Source organism: Adiantum capillus-veneris, chromosome 9, assembly GCF_014529385.1.
Source record: "Adiantum capillus-veneris isolate H3 chromosome 9, ASM1452938v2, whole genome shotgun sequence".
In the NCBI taxonomy this organism is placed as follows: Eukaryota; Viridiplantae; Streptophyta; class Polypodiopsida; order Polypodiales; family Pteridaceae; genus Adiantum; species Adiantum capillus-veneris.
In genome coordinates this window covers 119,049,028-119,071,473 of record NC_140939.1, presented here as the reverse complement: position 1 = coordinate 119,071,473, position 22,446 = coordinate 119,049,028, and the positions used below count along the sequence as shown (strand labels likewise).

The 22,446-nt window shown below is 44.7% G+C and overlaps 1 protein-coding gene across 4 annotated transcripts in view; it reads left to right on the top strand.

Moving 5' to 3' along the window:
* The window catches only part of LOC147451072 (protein HLB1-like), a 111,733-nt gene extending 89,730 nt beyond the window's left edge, over nt 1-22,003 (top strand). For 2 of the 4 annotated variants that reach the window (XM_086520022.1, XM_086520021.1), the window contains exons 12-14: nt 2,904-3,023; nt 3,106-3,309; nt 21,162-22,003. In XM_086520022.1, coding sequence (XP_086376148.1) covers nt 2,904-3,023; nt 3,106-3,309; nt 21,162-21,272 — 435 coding nt within the window. In that variant the 3' untranslated portion in view covers nt 21,273-22,003. Of the gene's footprint in view, nt 1-2,903; nt 3,068-3,105; nt 3,310-21,161 lie in introns of those variants that run through there. The other 2 variants (XR_015189185.1, XM_086520023.1) reach the window with 2 other exon arrangements.
* The last annotated feature ends 443 nt before the right edge of the window (nt 22,004-22,446 follow it).

Sequence of the window (22,446 nt, the reverse complement as noted above, 5' to 3'; positions counted from 1 at the left end):
CCTTGTATCTCTCTCTACGTGGTCTGCTCATGTTGTGTCCGAATCTGGTAGATCTCCCTCTAGTGTGCTGTCGAGCACGATATCCCACTGCTTCGGGTCGTGTCGTGGCTCGATTCGCATCTGCTTGTTGGAGTGCGACCCCTCCCGGTCTGGTGGTAACAAGTGATGCTGGAGTCGCTCAATGAAAGAAATCTATAAGCTAGGACTGTCTACTCCCACTGGATGACTTTCGTATCAGGTCTCTATGTCTCTGAATCATGAGGAGAAAACGCCCAAGCTGTCTCTGGTCTCTGGACTGCATAAGCTCTTTGAGTGTATGTTGCCCTAAGAACAAGGCAGGGAGCGGCTGCGGATATCATGGTAAGCTCGACATCTGCAGCTACCTCTGTTGTACATTATCCTCTGGTCTCGGGGGGTATGGGATGCTTGGCGTGTCTCAATCTCCAATTTGTGTGATGAGACTCTAAGCTGTTTGATGGCTACTCTCGCACTGTGAGACATGTATCCAGGCCTCTGGATGAAGCTGTCCTCTAAAATAGTCACAAACTGATCCCTGTAGTAGAGTATCTTCGGTGGAAGAGGCCATCGCGGTGTGACCCATGTCTCTATGATATAAATTCGCCGGAGATCCTATCTGAGGACCCAATTTCTCTACGCATGAGAGAGGAGAATGAAAGTTGAGTCGGGGTCTTATATAAAGGGTGGTAGCTGCTCGATATCCAAGCCATGTGTGCTAAACCACTGTGTCATGTGTGCATTCCAGTCTCAGCTAGCTGGCGGGATGCCTCAAGTGCTCTGTATGATAATCTATCTGTTGGAAGCTGCCGCACTCTCTAGATGAAGCATACTGTCTGAAAGAGAGCCTCTACAAACATAGGTGGTGCGGCTAGCTCTACTCTGATGATGTTGTGGGGCACTGAGGATATCCTGCATATCAAATGGGATAGCATGAATCTATGGCCTCTTGTACTGTGCCCACCAAGATCCCGTAAGACTTGGTGCCCAAACTGGTGCTGCATACATGAGAGCTGGGGGTGACTAATATGTTGAAGAGCCACCCCTTGGTGCAGGACTCTTGCAAAAATGCCTGGTGGCATCGACGCTCTAGCATCGCTAATGCCGCATATCCTCGAGTAATCCTATCTCTGGCTGCACTCGCCATGAGAACCGTCCTGTAGTAGCAGTAAAAGTGATCCCCAAGTATATAGATGAGTCAATGATCTCAACTCGCCCTCTTGCTAGTGTAAAGGTGGCTTTGCTCTTGACCTGTTTGGAGGTATGGAAGATAAGGACCTGTAGTAGCAGTAAAAGTGATCCCCAAGTATATATATGAGTCAATGACCTCAACTCGCCCTCCTGCTAGTGTAAAGGTGGCTTTGGCTCTTGACGTGTCTGGAGGTATGGAAGATAAGGACCTTGGTTTTTCCAAGGTTCATAGTAAGACCTCGCTGTGTGCAAAAGTCATCCAGAATCTGGAGATGTCATTGTAGTCCTTTGTGTGACTCAGATACCAATACAATATCATCCGCATATAACATGATGTGAACAGGTGTACCTGCTAAATCCATGCCCTCGTCCCCATCTCGGAGGACATGCTTTGACAACTCGTCGATGTATAGCCCAAACAGTGTCGGTGAGAGAGGGTAGCCTTGCTTCACACCAATGGTGCCAACAAGAGATGGTGAGGTGCCTCTTGGAGAGCCTACTCGAGACGCGCTCGTAAAGAGTGAAAATCCCCCAAATCATCTCTAGAGGGACTCCTAGTATCTGAAGGCACTGGAAGAGTCTGTCACGGGGGACTGTGTCAAAAGCTTTGCGGAAATCCACAAAGCAACAATGTAGTCGTCTCTTCCGCGCCTTTGCCTGATCAATGAGACAATGCAGAGTGAAGATGTGGTCTATGGTGGAGAAAGCTCGTATGAAACCAGAGGAGCTCAGCTCTGCCTCTAGTATTGCTTCATAAATCTTGGCCAATCATGATAGTCCTGTAGTTGCCTGGGTCAAGTGGGTCATTGGACTTGTGGATAGGCACGATGGTGTGCATAGTCCCACTCTAAAGGCAATCCCTCTGCTAATGCCCTATTGAAGGGCATTGCAATGAAAGGGGAAAGTGTATCTGCAGCATATATGATGTGCTCACTGTGCATACCTATGTGGTCCATGAAGCGCCCACGTTGTAGGGGGCGTATGGCCCTCTCTACCATACTTGCTGTAAAGAAAGTAGATGTGGTCGGGTGTGGTCCTGGGGGCTCTGGTATGGGTGGCCGCCCTGAAATTTTATAAAGCCTCTGAGCATAATCATGCCATCTCTGAGGGTCCTCAATCGGAGTGGATTTTTAGCAGGTGAGGGTCCTCATCTGTTTGCGAGCTTCCCTCTCTGTGAACTCGCCTGTGGCCTGCTGCGCGCATAGGCGTCTGTATAGCTCTCTGCACTCCTCATCAAATTATCTATCCTGGGGCATGGTCCCAGGTCGAGTGGTCTACCAATGTGTGTGTGATGTGGGAAGCTGGTGTTTCTTATACAAACTGCTACTGCAGCCCACCTTAAAACATTTTTCATTAACAAGTACACTTTCACTTGAGTTCTCAAAGTCAACCTGCATGGCGCTGTTGCTCTTGCTTAGATAGAAGTTGGAAGGTGAGACTTGAGTGCATGGAAGAACCTTACGTTGAGGTCTAGAGTGTTTTGGTGGTGCTGGTTGGGTTTTTTTTTTTGGTTTTGTTTTTTGTTTCTTTTTGAGGTGGCGGGGGGGGATTGTTCTTTATGACTTCTTTTACCAGTTTTGGTAGTGCGACAGAGAGAGTACCAGATTTGCTATTCTTGCTGTGGCAGCAAGTTTTCACACCAGCAATGTTTTATGTTTTTGAGTCGTAACCATGTCTGACACATTTATTTTGGGCAGCTTCCTTTGGCTTATCTGAAGACGGGATATTTGTTGGTACCACCAGAAGGAGACAATCTAGCTCCTCATACTGATTGGAAACGTTCGTGGTTTGTATTAGATCACGAAGCTATTTATCAGGTTCTAAAGTGGTCCAATCAGAAACAAATTTTCCCTCGTTTCTTGTAAGAGAACTCTGTTTTAAGAAATAACAATTTTTCAGGTTGATAAGACAACTGTAGGCTCTTCTGAATCTAGCTCAATCAAAGTTGAAGTTGTTTCAAACAGTCATGAATCAAAAACAAATAGCTCCTGCCCATTCAGGATTGAGGTCTCTGACATCTGTGGTCTGAGTCAAAGCGCTGATTTGAGCCTTCCATCGGGTGCAGGTTTTGAGATTGACACAAGCACTGGGCAAAAATATCTGGTGAGATTTTTGTTTGAGTTTTTTGAAATGAATGAAGACAGGTCATTAAAATGCTAAACTTTTCTTTATTGCGACTTGAGTGTCATTGAGAATCCAACATCTCATGTGTGCACCGGGCCCCCTCACACCTAAAGCCCTGATCATAAATGGTATATTAGCTTCTCTAAAGGTTGAAAACGACTTCACAGAGATTCCAGCAAAGAGCTGGTTGAGGACCGTCCAGGGTACTAGTTACAGATAGTATTTCTGTGAGATAGTGTTAGGATGATGACTCTTTGTCATAAAGAGGTTTTTTTGTTCATCTTTGCCTTCATGGCTAGAGAGCTTTCACGCGGGAGGAGTTATACCCCTGCCTGGTTTCATCACCCAAAGCTGCCTCTAATTCCCAACTCTGCTGATTTTAGTAGCCCTCTCAAAAGCTGGAGTGCTCATGCAGAGCCCTTGTAGCAGCAATTGACAAATTGGCTGATATGCAGTAGAGTTCTACCCCTGCTCATGTAGGTCATTCAACCCCCGATGCACTAACCGTGTAGATGAGCTTAACAAAAAAAGAAGATCTAGGAAATACCCTCGATGCAGCAAAACCCCAAGTCATCGACCCTTTCATTTAAGGCTAAGCGATGTAGGTAATCTTAATCTCGTATCGACGCTATCATGAAAAACATAACACATGAGTCCCATCAAATTAGCATCTTGCATATGCACAAACAATCCTTTCCAAGGCAATTGGAATGTATAGGGTCCTAAGTCCAAATCCAAAACCTTAAACCATAATCAAATTCTCATCTTATGCATGAACACTCCAACCTACTCTAGGTGACGCACATCCATCCTACAAAACTAACTTTAGCACATAACATGGCCAAAAAAATTTCAATAGCACATCCATAACCAAAAAAAAAATTCCAAGAGACACACCGATTTCCACAACCAAAACCATAAGAGATCTTCAACCATTGACCATATTCTTCACTGAACCGAATATAGGCCACCTTGATGTATGTATAGTTCACACCTTGTTAGCCCACTTTTGTACTTCCTCTAGGTGATAGGCCATTATGCATCTCCAGAGGTCTCTTATGTACGCAAAATACAGCCCCTTTTCTTGTAGAGAGAGAGAGAGAGAGAGAGAGAGAGAGAGAGAGAGAGAGAGAGAGAGAGAGATTTTTACGTCTATGTGAGAATAAACACCCCGTGCACATACATCGGCATGCTAAACATGATATGAGAAGCATGAATCAACTACATTTTCAACAAGGCCATACATGCCTATGTACATGCAAAAGCGCCAACCGAGACTGCAATTTCCTTGCATGGAGCGGACACAGAAGTAGAGAGAGAAAAAGATGGTGGCTATGGAGTTTCGAGGGCTCCCCCATAGGCCTTCTAAAGGGCCTTGCAATTTTTTTGGGGGGGGGTGGGCTTATTCTATGGTGGATCCAATAGAATGATTGTGACTACCCCAGAACCCAATAGGAGCCGGTTACTCCTATTTTTTCCGCGCATCAGCTGTAATGTGTTTCGCCATCTTCTTTTGTTTCTACTTGCTTGGGGCTCCATCATGTGGGAGCCCTCCGACTCTGCCATCTCCTGCTACGTCGTCATCCTCTACTTCAATCACCCTTCACCTCTGTTATCCTGTTGTGCAACTAAACAGCACGCAGGTACCCTCACTTGCCTGCTCTCATCAAAGAGAGAAGAGTAGAAACTTGGAGGTGCACAAGCAGAAAGCGAGACTAGTTGACTTGCTATTGCCTGTAGCGAAGGCAAAACTTTTATCTTGGTGGTGGTTGAAGCACTCACCAGCGAAAAGGAAGGCGTAACTCCACTTTGAAAGGTAATGGGCATCTCATGTTGACCTGAAGGGTATGGAGCACCCGCAAGGAAAATCGAGGGTCCTGCCAAGCCTTCTTCAGAGGGCCTATAGGGGAGCCCTCTTAGAGATTCTTACTGTGATGGAGTGTTGCTTGATAGTTGAGAGGCTTCTTGCTTTGCCGCAAGAGAGCCATGATGAGAGCTACATAGAGGTTTCCGCCACGAAGTTGATGGAGAGCGCGTTCACCCCGTGAAGGAAAAAAGAAAGTAGTAGAGAGAGTAGGGAGAGATGGATTGTTCCTACGAACAACTAGAGAGTTTGCTATGGAGATGGTGATGGAGAGCTTTGTCCCATCTCCGTATAATAAGTGCGTAGAGTTTCACTACGTTTGTATGCATCCGTATCTGTTCGTTTGTGTGTACAACTGCTCCTTATATAGGTGGCAAGGCAGAGTGATGGCCAAGGCAAAACAGGGTGCCTAAAGCTAAGGCTAATTTTGTGGAAAAGCTCTCCTCTTTTCTAAAAACAAGGATCTGCTTTGAAAAGTCGATTCTTGCTTTACCGTCCAATTTTCTGGTACAATTTATTCAATGAAAAAATATACTGGCAACTTATGCAATCAGAGGTGAGCTAAACCTTACGACAACGCCCTGGCATAATCACAATGCTCATCGTGCCGCCCTGTGCCGCTTTTTATGAAAAATATTTCCCGTAAAACGTGTTTTAATTCTGTTTCTATGTAATACATCCATTTTGCTCGTATACGGTGATTAAAAATAATATTTTTAGGGTTATGTGATATTAGAATGCAGGTTGCTTTTTGGAAACGCAGAAAAGCATGAAAAATGGGAAAAAGTTTGAAAGGCAAAAAAGAGTAAATTAAAAAAAAATTAAACTATGACTTCACTTGGTCTACTCGAACAAGGAAACAATCCTGCTTTTTACCGAAAAGCACGAAAACGCATAAAAAGTGGATGTTTGCAAAATTGAACCCTAGCTTTTGTGGACCCAGTAGAAGAAGGATTCGGCCTTGCTTTTCGCAAAAAAAGCCTTGAAAAAAGCGCAAAAAGTAAGAAAAAGGATTTTTTTCCAAAACTGAACCAAGTGTCCATCTAAGTTAAGAAAACTTGCTAACGAAGTCTCTTTCCACTTATAAATATCACATCATTGCAAAAAAAACATTCTAAACTAAAACAAAAAAAATCAATTTTTTTTATAAAGGAGACCCGGAAATTGGGGATTTTACGCAATAAAAGCAGGAAAACAAAGAAAGCAAAAAAAGAAAACGAAAAGCATGCTCTCAAAACAAACCTTACCCACCCATGTACATATGCCCTCCCAAAAGTCAAGTTTAAGAGCACGAAGCAAACAAAACACGCAAAACCAAGCTCCACACACACACGCATCCCAAAACCAGAGCAAGGAGTTGCAAGCCAAAAGAAATTAAAAAAACGAAGCAAACAAAAAAAAAATCAAAGGAAGAGTGGACCCGCCCAATAGCCAATATGAGAAATGCGCGATGTTGAGCATCTTCTGCATTACCAAGAAGGCCACAAACCCGAGTCGTTATAGGGATCATGTGCTTGTCGGGTTCGTTTTAGCCCTCTCTAAGCGGTTCTATCTACAAAGAAACAAATTGTTGAGGCCATTAACTAAGCCAATATCCATAAAGTAATTGTCCTCAACCATTGTCTGCTCCTGTAAGATATCATCAACAGCCTCCTTCGTCCAAATGGAGTCATCATATGAAACCTACACTCTAAATCTGATCATGGGAGCTCTCTCTGGACCGAGGAAAATGTGATGTGCTTCTAACAACTGTAGGAAAAACATGTCGACACATAGTGGCCACTCCTCAAAGAAACATATGGAGATCTCCATGGACCAACCGCAAAGAACTAAACTGGCAAGATCTTATAAACCGGAGCATCTGTCGTAGATGTCAAGTTTGTTGAATAGTCAAAATCCTCTGTAAATTGAACAATGCCTACAGTGAGAGGCACATGTGGCTGCATCTCCAAGAGATCCAAAGTCTATCGAACTTGCCTATTTGGGGGCAACTCAAGTCGCTAGTGGATTGCGGCCGGCTGCTAGTCCTCCATTTCTTTATCCAACTATCCTAGGACCTCCTCTCGATCCTGATCCAGTAATCTCTCCTCTGGAGGTCTGTCTAGGGACCGCTCTGCCTCTGCCAACCTCTATAACACTACCTTTCTGTAAACAAGGATAGGTTGTGCTTGTACATGTTTGTCTCTTTGTCGCTCAAATTGTGCTGCTGTTGACTCTACATAGGGCCTTGCTGATGTGCAAAACTCTGTTGAGACTGATGTGGCTGTGAGAGCTGTCTCCTCCTTCGACGAGTCTATCTCTGTTGTCACCCTCTAGCGTAATCCCTCACCAAGTGTCCCATCTCATGACATCTAAGGCACTGGTACGGTCTGCCCGTAACTCCGAGTTCTGTGCAGGCAGCTCTGGGAAAACTGTGCAGTGTGCAGGCAGCTCTGGAAAAACTGTATAGGCAGCTCTAGAGAAACTATTTTTACTAGATACTTTGGGACCTGACATTTGTCCTTGAAGATAGTAATGGACAAATCACACCACGGATGCAGAAAAATCAATCTATCTCCAAAGTCGAGAGAAGTGCGGCTGATGACCCTAGAGGCAAGTTCCTTTGATAAGAAAATAGCAATGAAAGTGCCTGTACCGAGCAAGATGATTTCCTCCACTTTGCCTTCGTCCGAACCAGCTAGTGTATATGTGAGCCACTCCCATATGTTGATACATGCATAGGAACACCCCACCAAGCGGCCAACAACTTCTCTTTGAGAGAGAACTTCAATACATCACAAATGTTGCGCTGTAGATCTTTCAAAATAACCATAGAATGTGCCATAAATGAGTGAGAGAGAGTCAATGAAGAAGATATCCCAGGCTGAAACCTTGACCTTTCCCCTCTTCACCCCTCAAACATGGAATTGTGCAAAGGAAAGTGGGTGTGAGAACGAGGCGAATGTGTGAATGTGAGAGAGAGGGTGTGCATTGAAAGGAGAGGCAAATGAGACACACAAGCTTTTGGCAACTCTGTCTAGGCAAGGGAGGAGCATGCGTGGTTTGGGTAGGAGGGTTGGGGCAAGGTGGGTAGGAGGGTTCAGCTTGGGCATGAAGGGCAACTCAGGCACGGGCAAGGGCAGGGGCGGGGGAGAATCAGCTACGACATGTGCGTTATGTTCTTGAGATCGGACAGAGCGTGATCTCAGTGAGATGCTTTAGAGACAGCAAATGTTAGGTATTGTTTAGAGAGAAGTTTTTCCAGATGCGTTGCGGTTCACTAGTCATTTGTGAGAGGAGCCAAGATTGGCTTGGTCTACCCTATGCATGTATGTGAGGTGCGAGACAACATAATCTCAATTACATTACAGTCATGTCAACGAGAGACTAGACACATTTCTTTCACGGATGAGCTCCAAAGTGTTGTGAACAACATGTTTGTAGATGCAGAGTTAGCACGGCCATGTTGTAGCAAGACACAACAGATTGATCCCCTTAGGACAAAGATGCCTCCTACCACAGAGATGAGCGATATCAAGTTCTTTGACATGCTCATGCTAGAGGCTGATATGGTGATGCCAGAACATGTGGATACAGCCCCTATGGACGATGAGGGAGTGAGGACTACTTGGAGTCGCATATATACGTGACTAGTTCTGGTCGTGATGTAGTAAGGGTTGAGATATCTACTGTGGATACATTAGCATAGGTCATTGCACATGGTATTGATGCGATTGGCATGGATATGTTGGCAAAGATTATGCCACAAAGTGATGACGACGCATGACTACGCGGAGATCATATAAAAATCATTTTTAAAGTTGTTCCAACTTATGGTTCCTTTTCGACGGGGCCCAAGGGACACAAGGCCAGTAAAATATGCCAAAAGACTAATTTGCGTGGAAAGTGCTGACATGTTAGGCTGGCGGAAATTCCACAAATTGCGCTAACGTGGCATGCTGTACGGATGCCCGGTTTTTGCACCGCAAATCTCATTGGCTGACCTGAGCGTTAGCTTTTGGACCAGATGCTTTTGGGGATGAAGCTTTTCATGTAACTGCTTTTGAGAAGACCTAGGGCCTATAAATATGTATTCAAGGGCTCTTCTCCCTTAGATTTGCTGACGAGCACTTAGTAGAGAGAACCCCTCTTTCTTTGTACTTTTGCTCAAGCATTAATACTAAAATAAATACCAAAAGGGGGGCCAGACTTTGGAGCTAATACCTCTAGGCACGGAACTACGTTGGGCTGTGTCGTCTCTTATCAAATTGTGATTTGTGGTCACTTTCTTTGATGACATCATCATCTTCTCCAAGAGTGAAACAAAGCACGACACCATCTGTTACAGGTTTTCCAAGCACTGTGAAACTATAGATTGGTTATAAATGCAAAAAAGAGCGAGTTCTTCTTGCCAGAGATACACTTTTTGGGGCACATTGTCTCAGGAGAAGGGGTAAAGATGGACCCGGCCAAAGAAGAGGCCATTTGTGATTGCCCTGATTTGTCAAAGTTTTCTGGGCTTGTGCTCATATTATCGGTGGTTCATACGAAAATTTGCAGAGATAGCTTCTCCCTTCCATATGCTAATTTAGAAATGAGTTCCTTTTGCTTGGGGACCGACAAAAATTACAGTGTTTCAGACTCTCAAGGAAAAGTTGACTACGAAACTAGTGTTGGCCTTGCCAGACTTGCAAAATCCATTCGAACCTTATTGTGATGCTTGTGGTCACAGTCTGGGAGCAGTTTTGATGCAAGAAGGCCATGTAATTGCTTACGAGAGTAGGATGTTTTCACGTCTTGAGTTGGTTGCACAGATCTACGAGAAAGAGCTATTGGCAGTTATCCATGCTCTTATGCAATGCCGATACTATCTACTCGGCGCCGACTTTACCGTCTTCAATGTCGTTGAAGCAGCTTTTGAAAAAGTAGATGCGGGGGGACTAACATCTTGTTACAGTTCCACTTCTAGATAGTCCATGTTCAGGGACACAAGAATTTAGTGGTAGATGCATTGTCTCGAAAGCCCTTGGTTCTGGCTATTTCCGCGAGACATCATTAAAGCTTTGAAGATATGGTAGAGTAGTACACCACAAATTTTGACTTTGCAGACATCTTTCACCGGATACAGAGTGGGGAAACAGTTGCAGGCTATTCCATACGGGATGGCTATTTGATGCAGAAAACAATGTGTGTTACACAACTTTTGAGAAAAAAGTTTTTGACAGAGTGCCACTGTCCACCTTTTTCGGGCCACCGCGGCATACCACCTCGAAGAGTGTTGAGCGTTACTTTTATTGGACGAGGCTCAAAAAGGATATGGACGAGTTTGTTCACAATTGCTTAGTATGCCAAAAAGTCAAATTTTACAGGCATATGGCACCAAGACTTGTACAGCCTTTACCCATACCCTCCCCCGCCCTCGGAAAGCATTGCTATGGATTTCATATTTGATCTTCCAAAGACTCAAAGTGGGCATGATGGCATTTGGACAGTCATTGACAGATTTAGCAAGCAGGCCCACTTCATTCCGGTAAAGAAGACAGTTAAGCCTGATCGTTTGGTGAGACTGTTCATCTCAGAGATTTTTCGGCTACATGGCATTCCTGGGTCCATAGTCTCGGATAGAGACCCTCGATTCACAAGTTTCTTTTGGAGGGCAATCTGGGAGAACATTGGCATGCGGTTGTAGTTCTCGTCCTCATTCCACCAACAGACAGACGGGCAATTTGAAATAGCAAATTCAGTGGTTTTTGGATTTATTCAAGTCTTGATCAAAAGAATCAATGGGAAAAGTACTTGCCCTTTGTGGAATTTGCCTACAACATCACGGCTCGTTCATGGACGAGGAAAGTGCCATTTGAAGTAATTGATGGTGTTAAGAAGGTTCCTCCATTTCTAAGCACCAAAGACAAGATTTTTGAAGCGGGTTAGGGGTTAGTACATGAGAGATTTGGACCCTGCTATTGCCAAGGTTCGCGAGGCTCTTGAGAAGTCTCAAGTACGGCATAAGAAGGCAGCTGATAAACATCGACACGACTACAGTTGAAGGAAGATGATTGGGTGCTCTTACAATTTGAAAAAGCACGATTGAGGAAACGAAAGGGAAAGGAGCGGCTTTTTCCAAAGCTAAGTATGCGATATTATGGCCCCTTCCAGTTTAAAGAAAAGAGAAATGATGTATCCTTCAGACTGAATTTGCCAAATACTTGGAAGATTCACAATGCTTTTCATGTGAATCTCTTGAAACCTTTCAAGGGTGAGATGCCAGTCGACATGGAGCTAAGGAGCAACCTGAAGTAGAAGAGTGCAAGGAGATACTCGTTCTTGAACAGATACTGGCTCACGAGGAAAGGAAAGATAAAGGTAAAGTGATACGGCGGTTCTTAGTGAAATTCAAGAACTATCTGGCATTGGATGCGAAGTGGATGGAGGAGGAGGACCTAGCAAATACTCCTCAGATATTGGAACTTTACCTTGAGGCTTTTGGTCTAGCTTCGACTATTCCGAGAGATCCTGCAGATCAGCAGGGTTGAATCTAGTGTAGATGGGACTACACAAGAGGGGAGTTACTCCGCTCCTTTGTCATAGATTACTTAGATGGAATAAAATCAATCATTTTCCTTTGCATTTCAAGGATACTGATGTGTTGATAGTATTGCTTTATGACTTTATGAATGAAGTACTTTGAAGTGCGTATTCCCAAAATGATTTTGATTTATGTGTGCTCTCTCATGTGATTGTGTTTGAGTGTAAGTTTGAAAGACGAAATGACTGCAACATTTCGGTCTTGAGATTCTATGGACATGATAGCAATAAGAATTGATCAATCTGACATAAGTGAGGTCCGGTGTGGATCTAGATAGATTGCTAAACATGTTGCCGAGATCATGGTCCTAGATCTCGATGGACTTTATATGATTTGATTTGAATGAAATGTGGATGTTCAGTGACTGTTGTCTTTGTGTAAGTGCTAAATTTGTGTCGTCTAGTGCGTCGGTACTTTGATACGTCCAGGATATGCATATTGATTCTAGCACGGATATACACTCCCAATTGCGTAACTCAATGGGCAACTAGCTACTGGAACATGGTGACTCTCCTCAGCTGTATGTTGTCCCACAAGCGCCCCCAGAAGTCTGTAAGGAACTCAGTTGTGAGACCCTCACCTTTAACTCAAATCCACTAGAAACGGCACTCTGCTACCTCTGGTGCCTCAGTAGTAACTCTATGGAGGCCACCCTCTCGCTGAATCTCAAAGAACATGCAAAGGCTTGAGTCTTAGCAAGCGCTAACTGCGATGAGGACCTCAATGTGAGTAAAGGCCCCCATTCAGTTCAGAGCCACCGGCTCGTGAGGTGTGTGCCATCTGTTGGTATAGCCTTGACGAGATCTTGGCACATGCTCTGCACCCCCCTCATGCCACTTAGTTGGATGCTCTAAATCTCCTAAGGGAGTGTTGTAAACTGCAACCAGTGTGCCAGGGTGCGGACAAGATGCTCTACCATGAGACCCCAAGAGACATGGGGTCTACTGCCAACCATGTGACCTCGTTGTGTAATGACCAACAGATTCCATGTAAGAGGCTGCCTCAAGCGCTCCTCAGTGTATGTGGGCTGATGCTACTCAAGTCCCCCCTTAATTGCTCCCAACACCGAAACAAGCTCGAAGAGAATTGGTCTTCCCACCTCCTGCTTAAGCGCACTCTATGCTTCGCTGTGAAAATCCAACGAGTGGAGGGGCTCCAAGGGCCACCCGTCTGTGGAACTCGGCCTCGAATCCAATGAAGTAGAAGCTCTTTCGGGGCTCCTCACCTGGAAGACGACCTTTGACAACAAGCTTTCCAAGGAGGGCTCTACTATGCCGTGCCGGATCAATGATCCCCAGCCCTCCCGAGAGCAAGGTAGGGTGATGACCTGCGAGGAGACTTTGGCCTGAGCCAACTGCGTGTCTCTCCCTGTCCACGGAAAGTTCTTGATCACCTCTCCAGCTGGCTGATGCAAGAACTTGAGAAAGTTCTGCATGAAGTGATGTACCACAGGGTGGCCAAGATCACCTGGTTAGCCACAACAGCCTTGCCAGCAAGAGATAGCCATCCCAAGCTCTAATAAAGCAGTTTCCTCTTGATGGCTAGGAGAAGGGGAGCAGCGTGCTGCTCTGGTGACAAGTCCAAGCCAACTTGGAAGCCCAAGTAACGAACTCGCGTCCCTGGAGGGATCCAATGAAAGCCCTCTCCAGGTGACAAGTCGGGCGTGCGTTCAGTTTCCGTACCTGTTCTGGGTACCAGACTAGGATGGGAATAGGTTCCGAGAACAGGAGGGCCCCGTTCCCCCCCTTCCCTGTTACTTTGTCACGCAAACCAACCTCTTGTGAAGTCAAAAATCTACTCATCGCCACTGCATAGCATAGAAATAGGAAAAGGGCAAGAGGGCAACCCTGTTGTACTAAGCGTGTAAGCATGAACCATTCCCCTCGACCTCCTACTGTGTGAGCACATCTGCAAAGAGAAGACACCCCTCTAATCCATGTATGTGAAAAACCCATCCTGCACATAGTTCCCTCAAGGAAGCCCTAGTCAACTCTGTTGTAGGCCTCTCCTCGAAGGAGCACCACAAGATCCTCTCCTCGAAGACGAGCCAGGGCAGTCGCCTCTTAGAAAGTGAAGATGTAGTCAAGGATACTACGCTCCTTGACAAAGCCGTCCAAGTCTCATGTATGATGCTCTGATGGAGCCATCCAGCTCGACCATTTACAATGCTTGAGGATGCGAGGATCTTCACATCGGAGGCTAAGGTGCATCGTTGAGCAACATCAAGCACTCCCACCTAGAGAGCCGACTATGGAGGACATCGAGGCCATATTGCAAAGAACCCATGAGAGAGTCATGGGATGATCACCATTGCATACTTTCTCCATTGTACACCTCATTAGCCGTGTGTGATTGTACCCCTCCCCATTTGTTTCGAGATTATGCATCATGTGATGCTGATGATGAGGATGTAGGGTAGGCTGGTAGGCTTACATACCTACCTACTCTAGGTACCCTCATTTATTTTTATTTTTATATTCTTCAGACATTGTATTGGAGTCACATATGGGTCTAACCTTTTGGCCTTCTGAAGACCAATTCCCCCCCTCTCTCTCTCTCTCTCTCTCTCTCTCTCTCTCTCTCTCTCTCTCAGCGCCGCCGTCGCCATTGAGCTAACACATAGAATTTAGTTCTCTTTGGAGTTCTTGTCTTCAATCCACTCTTTCCAATGCTAATTATTACCGGCTGTCTAGCGGCTATGTTTTAGGTGAATTTGCTGCATGTATATGGTGCCCGAGTAAGATGGCAATTGCCCGCAAGACTACTTGGCTTGTTGTAGCATAATGGCAACACCGGCAAGGAAGACGAGGAGTTCTTCATTTTTGGCGGGTTTGTTCATGGCTATTGTTGAAGCAGTTCCACAAAGTAAGACAGCATCTTTATGTCCAAGCCCCAAGGTGTCGGCAGGCTCCGCATGAGGAACCTTGTTGCTAAATGGACTATTTTCTTATTTTTCTAAGTAATTTCTTTTTATTGAAAATAGAATATTAAAATGTGTGCATTTGAACCGTTAAGGCTAGGAACTGTAGATCTACAAGAATTATTAAAAGCCGTCAGGAACGGACAACTCTGATGTGTCATACGATGGGTGACATTAAGCATCGGGAAGGGGTTGTGCCGTTAGTCCGGTAGGAGAGACCGGGAAAATGGATATTCCTGATGTGTCACGTTGATGGGTGACGGGAGCATCGGAAAGGGAATATTTCGTTGGTCTAGCAAGAAACCCGAACTGGAAAAAGGAATACGTGTAAAGACGCAAGCACAAGAATAAAGGTGGGTTCTGAGAAACTTTTTCTAAAAAGCAGAATATTTTTGAATGTTTTCCGGAAACGGTAGACGCTTTCCTGCAAGGAATTTGTGTTTGCATTGCATCTGCACAGAGTTTTATGAAGTTTTGACAAGGTTCACATTTTAAAAAAAAGTGACCGGCCGCCCACTTGATAAGTGGGCAGCCTATTTAAATAAAAGCCAGAACTTATAAAGAATACCACGCTGGCTTCTTACGGCTGAATGAAAAACGTCTTGCAATCTCTCTCCTTGCGCCAAAAACAGCCCGTAGTCTGCTCCCACTCCTAGCACTGAATCCACAATTGATACCTGTCGCTCATTGCACGGAAAAGCGACCTCCGTGCTTTGTAATCCCTTGATCACTTGCGTCTCCTTCCCGGCAGAGTCTCTTCCCAACTAGCACGTAGAAATCTCTGTGTGTGTGAGAGAGGAAACGGGTTGCTTTTATAGGCTCCCGCACTTGGCAGGAACAGCCGGTGCAGAGCCGGCGGGGTCATACAAGTTGTTGTCCCGTGTTTGTGTGTGTTTGCAGGTACTTCATCACGTAGGTGAACCTCGGCCTACGCTTGGGAATTCCGGGAAGGAGATCAAAAATTGTTTGCGGAACCTCAACTCCGAGTATAAACGGAAAAAAGATTTGAGAGTTCGTCTCTCAGATTTCCCTCACGAGAAGTAACGACCATCGAGTGTGAGAATTAGAACGGAGGGGTTTTCTCCGATTCTTGTGCTTGTAAAAAGATTCTCCCTAATAAAGATTCTCTTGAGGGGGGAGGGAGGGGGGGGGGCGGGGGGGCAGCCCATCTTCTGGTCCCAAATACTGTGTCGATCTTCTCCCATGACTCTTTCAGTTGAAAATTTATTTATTTTCAGCTTGTTGATTATTCGTGTGCGCTCCCGTTTGTGATAGAGTGATCGTGGGATTACGAAGCACGGGGGTCGCTTTTCCGTGCAAAGAGTGACATGTACCAATTGTGGGTCCGCCATACGAATTGTTGTCCCGTGTTTGTGTGTGTTTTCAGGTACTTCATCGCGAAGGAGAAGTGGGAAGGCCTCGACTCAGCCTACGCTTGGAAATTTCGGGAACGGGATTCAGAAAATTGTTTGTGGAGCCTCGACTCTTGAGTAAAAAACGGAAAAAGGATTGAGAGCTCGTCTCTTGGATTTCCCTCACGGGAAGGAACGACCATGGAGTCTAAGAATTAGAGCGGAGGGGTTTTCTCCGGTTCTTGTGCTTGTAAAAAGATTCTCTCTAATAAAGATTCTCTCTAAGGGGGGGGGGGGGGCAGCCCATCTTCTGGTCCCAAATACTATGTCGATCTTCTCCCTCGACTCTTTTAGTGGAAAGTTTATTTATTTTCAGCTTGTTGATTATTTGTGTGCCCTCCCGTTTGTGATAGTGGTATCTGAGCTCAGAATCCAGATTTCTCTCTTTCTCTGCAAAGAAGGACGATTCCGGGAGGAACGGGAAGAACCATGTCGGGCCAAGGGAGAAGCGTTGAAGAGGAACTTCAGCAACTGCAAGCTCAGCTTGCGGAATTGCAACAACTTCACACACTGCCAGATGTCCAGAAGGTTTTGGCCGGACTTAAGAACCCGCAAGGAACAGATGCCGGTGGGCATCAAGAAAATACTGCGGGTGGTACAAAACCGCAGGAGGAACATGCTGAGGATGGTGCCAATACGCATAAGGGATCTTCGGATTGGAACAAACGGCCTACAAAGAGCAAAGGCAAAGAAAAGGAACTCTCTCTGCTGGATGGAAGCAAGGATGTTCTATCTCTTCTCCATCTTTCTCTCCTGATTATACTACTTCCACTTCTTATATAGTATCTAAATCTTCTCCCAAGAAGAAGAAGCTACTACTACGTTGGAAATCTTTAGAAGAACTGACCAATACTCGTCAACATAAGTGGCGACTTTCTCATGTTCTCTATGGGCGAACGAATGTCCACGTTTTGGCTTAAGAGCCTTCTAGAATCTTGGCTAACCACCAATTACTTGCCGTCTCCTTGAGACACATCCCAACATGACGCAACTTGGATTTTTCCGTGTGAAGTGCTCATTAGCGAAAGCAACTTTAAATTGCCATATAAAGGCCAATGCTTTTGAGATGTCTCTCCATCCAGTATAGCTATCAAACTTGACATCTTTGTCGCCAGATTTGAAAATCCTCAGGCGGCGATGAGACTTGCGACTATCCTTCTTGAATCTGGGCTTTTCTTTAGTTTTACGTAGGACAGAGGAAAAGATGCAAAAATTTGAAGCAAGTCTCCTACCACAGCTTTGGAAGAGCGTGAAGGTGTACCCTCATAATACCCTTCAGAGGATGATGGAGTTAGCAATCATTGCTGAGGACCTACACTCTACACAAGAGATACTCCAACCGGAGTAGACTATCCATCAATTGGACCGAACACTTAAGTCTAGAAAGATTACACTTAGGATGCTCAAGGGACAACCGAGTAGGAATTAGCACTCTATCCCAAGAAACTGGAAGGATATGTACAAGCACTACGGTTGAGGACAATTGTTTAGAAGCCAGAGGAATGTTGCTAAATGGACTATTTTCTATTTTGAGTAATTTCTTTTTATTGAAATTAGAATATTAAAATATGTGCACTTGAACCGTAAGGTTAGGAACTGTAGGTCTACGGGAATTATTAAAAGCCATCAGGAACGGACAACTCTGATGTGTCATATGATGGGTGACATTAAGCATCGGGAAGGGGTTGTATTGTTAGTCCGGTAGGAGAGACCGGAAAACGGATATTCTTGATGCGTCACATGATGGGTAACGGAAGAATCGGAAAGGGAATATTCCGTTGGTCTGGCAGGAAACCCGAACTGGAAAAAGGAATACGTGTAAAGATGTAAGCACAAGAATAAAGATGGGTTCTGAGAAGCTTTTTCTAAAAAGCGGAATATTTTTAAGTGTTTTCCGGGAATGGCAGACGCTTTCCCGCGAGGAATCTGTGTTTGCATTGCATCTGTGCCTGAGAACTGCATCCGGGGACTCCTGGAATGTGGTTGCTTAGCATCGATTTTCAACTCACTGAGTTTTATGAAGTTTTGATCAGGTTCACATTTTTTTAAACAGTGATCGGATGATGGAGTGCTCTCATGCCAAAGACCCCACGGGCCAGCATTTTGAAAGAGCACTTATAAAAGATACAGCGCTGGCTTCTTACAACTGATTGAAAAACGTCTTGCGATCTCTCTCCTTGCGCCAAAAACAGCCCGCAGTCTCCTCCCACTCCTAGTGCTACCTAGCTGCTCTATTCCGCTGGCTCTGCACTGGCTATTCCTGCCGAGTGCAGGAGCCTATTAAAGCAACCCGTTCTCTCTCTCAGACACACAGAGATTTCTACGAGCGCTAGTTGGGAAGAGACTCTGGTGGGAAGGAGACAGAAGTGATCGAGGGATTACGAAGCACGGAGGTCGCTTTCCGTGCAAAGAGCGACGGGTATCAGTTGTGGATTCGCCATATGAATTGTTGTCCCGTGTCTGCAGGTACTTCATCGCAAAGGAGAACCTCGGCGTACGCTTGGGAATTACGGGAACGGGATTCAGAATAGTGTCTACAGAGCCTTGACTCCGAGTACAAACGGAAAAAGGATCGAGAGCTCGTCTCTCGGATTTCCCTCACGGGAAAGAACGACCATCGAGTCTGAAATTCGAACGGAGGGGTTTTCTCCGGTTCTTGTGCTTGTAAAAAGATTCTCCCTAATAAAGATTCTCTTTAAGGGGGGGAACCAGCCCATCTTCTGGTCCCAAATACTTTGTCCATCTTCTCCCTCGACTCTTTTAGTTGAAAGTTTATTTATTTTCAGCTTGTTGATTATTCGTGTGCGTTCCCGTTTGTGACAAACCCAAGCAGGGTAGATTCAACTTCTTCGGCGCGTTGCAAGTGATGTCAAAGCTGCCATGACCAAACACGTTGATTTGAGGATTAGCTCTCATGCCAGAGACCCCACGGGCCAGCATTTTGAAAGAGCACTGCCTTTCTTGCTCCTGGCTTTCCCACAGAAGTAGAGAGTAGAACACATTTCTTCGCTGGCACATTTACTGTATGTTGATAAGCCACACCTATACGAGCAAGGGGCTTGGTTTTGAAACTCAATTGTGCTCATGGTGAAGGTCCCAAGGTTTTATTATATAGTTGCTGTAGAAGTGGCTTCGTCGTATGCAGGTTTGACAGCATGTAAATTGGGAGTATACAGTCAATAAAGAACTATTGGGAATCTGGAGGACATCAGGGCTCTCCCATTTCTAAAGAAGGATAGGTCCCGAGGTACTGGCCTCACAATAATGGGCTGCAAAAATGCATCTTAATCTACAAATTCTGTCTAGCGTGCACAGATTTTGCAGGAGAAGCCATTTCCTACCTTTCCTGATCTGTCAAGCTTTTATTGTTAGTACCAGTACCTCGCCTCAACTTCCCCACACATAATGAGGCATCTTTAAGCAATTAGTAGTTTCAAGTTTGTCGCTTCAAAACTATTGTGAGTGAATCTGTCAGTAGAGAGTGACATTTTCGCGGCGTGCCTTGTACATTTGGGCATTGCAAGCTTGAGGATGGTCCTACAATTATCTGTTTGAAGCTTTTGTGTCCATTGTACGATTACCCACACTCCATGAGTGGGAATATAGTGACCGCTCTACAAAGCATCTTTGATGCTCTAGACATGCTGAAAGATGTGTTGTAACTATCTGGAAAGGTAGGTAGATGTTATTTGCATATTAAAAAGTCTGGTGGCTTTGCATATATGAGGTTGTGTTGGACGAGAATTTGATGCTTGTACGCCAGGGTAGGATCATGGGGGAGCAAAATAAACCCAAAAATAAAGATGTTGGAGGTTACACTGTCATGCATGATAATCCAAAGTCCAAGGATAGCACTGAAAACCTGCATCAGATAGGTCCTATTGAATGTGAGGTTCCTATTTCACTTCAATTCTGATTTTGGTAGCTTGGGAACACATGGCGTGAACCTCGGCGGCTTAGTCATAACATGCACCTTTCAATAGTGTTCGAAATGGCACTTGTTAATGGTATGCAACTACTGTGCATCCGGCTAAGACAAACTGATTTAGCACAGCATTCACACCCTTCAAATTTTCAATTCATGGAGCCTGAAATGGAATGGTACTTGGTCATGGAAGTTTGAAGACTTCGTTGGCATTGCCTTTTGAGAGAAAGTTAGTGTGCACTGTGTATGCATAGCTTTTTAAAGCGCATGTACACTTATTTTGGGTCAACATTCTCTTCCATATATATGCAATGTATATCAATCAAAAGAAGATTCTATAGCTGCTGTTACTCTTTGACCACTCCCATTTGCAGAAGAACCGGACAAAAATTAACCATTATCCAAAAATGTTAATGATCTGTAGGATGTAGTGCGCAAATGAGATGACCAAGCCATACTAACATGTTGAACAAGCATAATGAACTGACATCGATCTCATCTTCAGCACCTCGATCCTACGTGGCAATCCTTGTGTTTTTACATATACATGCTAAACTGCTGTTATTTAGCGCTTAGTTACCCTTGTACAGGCCAAATGACTGCCCTCGTTGGCACACTACCATATGACCAGTCGTCCAGTTCATTCAGGCAGGTAGGAGTTTTCTCAAAAGATTTAGACTCTTTGATAACTAAGATTGAGACTTTTCCTGAAAAGAGGTGCGTATCTTACATGGCTCATTCGATGCGACGCATAAAACGTGTTCCTATCTGCAGAAGACCCAACCACCTTGGGCTAATGGTGTGTCTAGCTAGATGGATCCCTCTTTAGTTTATGCTGCTTGTTGGGAAAACATGGTGTTTCTATTGCAGGGCCACACGAGCCATCAATGTACGTAACTACAAGCTGATTAAAGAAGGGTGCTGCTTGGAAAGTTTTTCTTTTCTTTGATTCCGTGCCAAATTCTAAGGATAGCTGCATGGCTTAACTCTTGAAGCACAGCTAAACTGCTGAATTGATTTGTCTATTTGGAGAGGCAGAAGCTTTTGAGCTAGTTTTCAGCAACCTAGCCCCGTAGCCGTTAAGTTCTTCATGTCAATCACAAACAGGCTTTAATTCTTTCACTTTTTTCTTTTCATTGCTGCAGATTGCAGATTCCTGGGAGGAGGTGGATTGCTGGGTGGATGCCATTCGACTCGTGTACACTATTTATTCACGTGGCCAAAGTGATGTCCTTGGTGGAATTATAGCTGGCTAATAACAGTGACGTGACAAGAGGCCAAGGGTATTCCAAATAAAGCCCTACAGTGTAAGCATTTTGCATGTATCAGTTGAATGAAGCTGCGCTTTTGCACTAGAAGGCACTAGAAAGGGGATCAGCTTCTCCTTGCGTTAATGGCACATATCTGTACTCTAATTTGGTGTAGTGTAGCAATCAATGGTCGTGTCGAAGAACCTTCAACGTTTTCAAAATTTTGTGCACTTCACAAATTCTCTCTTTTGGACACCAGTGTTCTCATTGGATTACGTTACAGGGATTGTGCCCACACACCAAGTTTAGAAGAAGGCCCTTGATTGAACAATTTGAAGCTGGCACAAAGTCATTTACACTGTTCGTGTACTGAAATCAGCTTGTTCTACTGTAATTGTATCGGACGACATCTACCAAGCACCATGTGAAGTCATCCAAGCAAACCAAATAGTGAGCACGTAAAGTCAGCTTGTTCTAGTGTAATTGCACCGGATGACGTCTACCAAACACCGCGTGAATTCATCCAAGCAAACCAAAAACAGAGCAAGATTGACTGGCTATCGACTGAGAGAGATTGGTGACAATGGATAACAACAAACCAAGTGTTGGATTCATTTGTGATGGATATATAGCTTACCAATCCTTGTACTGTCTCTCTGACATCATTATAGCTCAATATCAAAAGATAAAAACATTAATGGAAGTTCGACTGAAATCTTGAATTGACCTTACCTCAATGGACTTTATGTAATGCTCTCAGTACATAGGCGTTCAAAGCGGAGAACCAAAATGCTAAGTGCTATCATCAATCCATTGCTTAGCCAACTAGGAATGGCACATGAGATACGGCATTGGAAGGTAACAATGAAACAAATTTGACGCCCATAGCACAATAAACTTTAAAGTCGATAGATGCATACCAAAACGCAAATCACTTGTTGAAAAATCCCTACGGTGAGCTCTATGATAAGTGTCAACCCTCTTGAGAGTTTGCTAGTTGGCCTTTATTGTTCTAGCCTTTCAATGAGTTAATGGGATGTACTCTCAAACTTCACCTCGCACATGGCAAGAGGAAAACCCACCATAGCCCAAGACACACTGTGCATTAAACAAGGTATTGATAAGCTCGTGGGCTTTGTGCAATAGTTTTGGCCAAATAGCCCATGAACTTCAAAGTGGT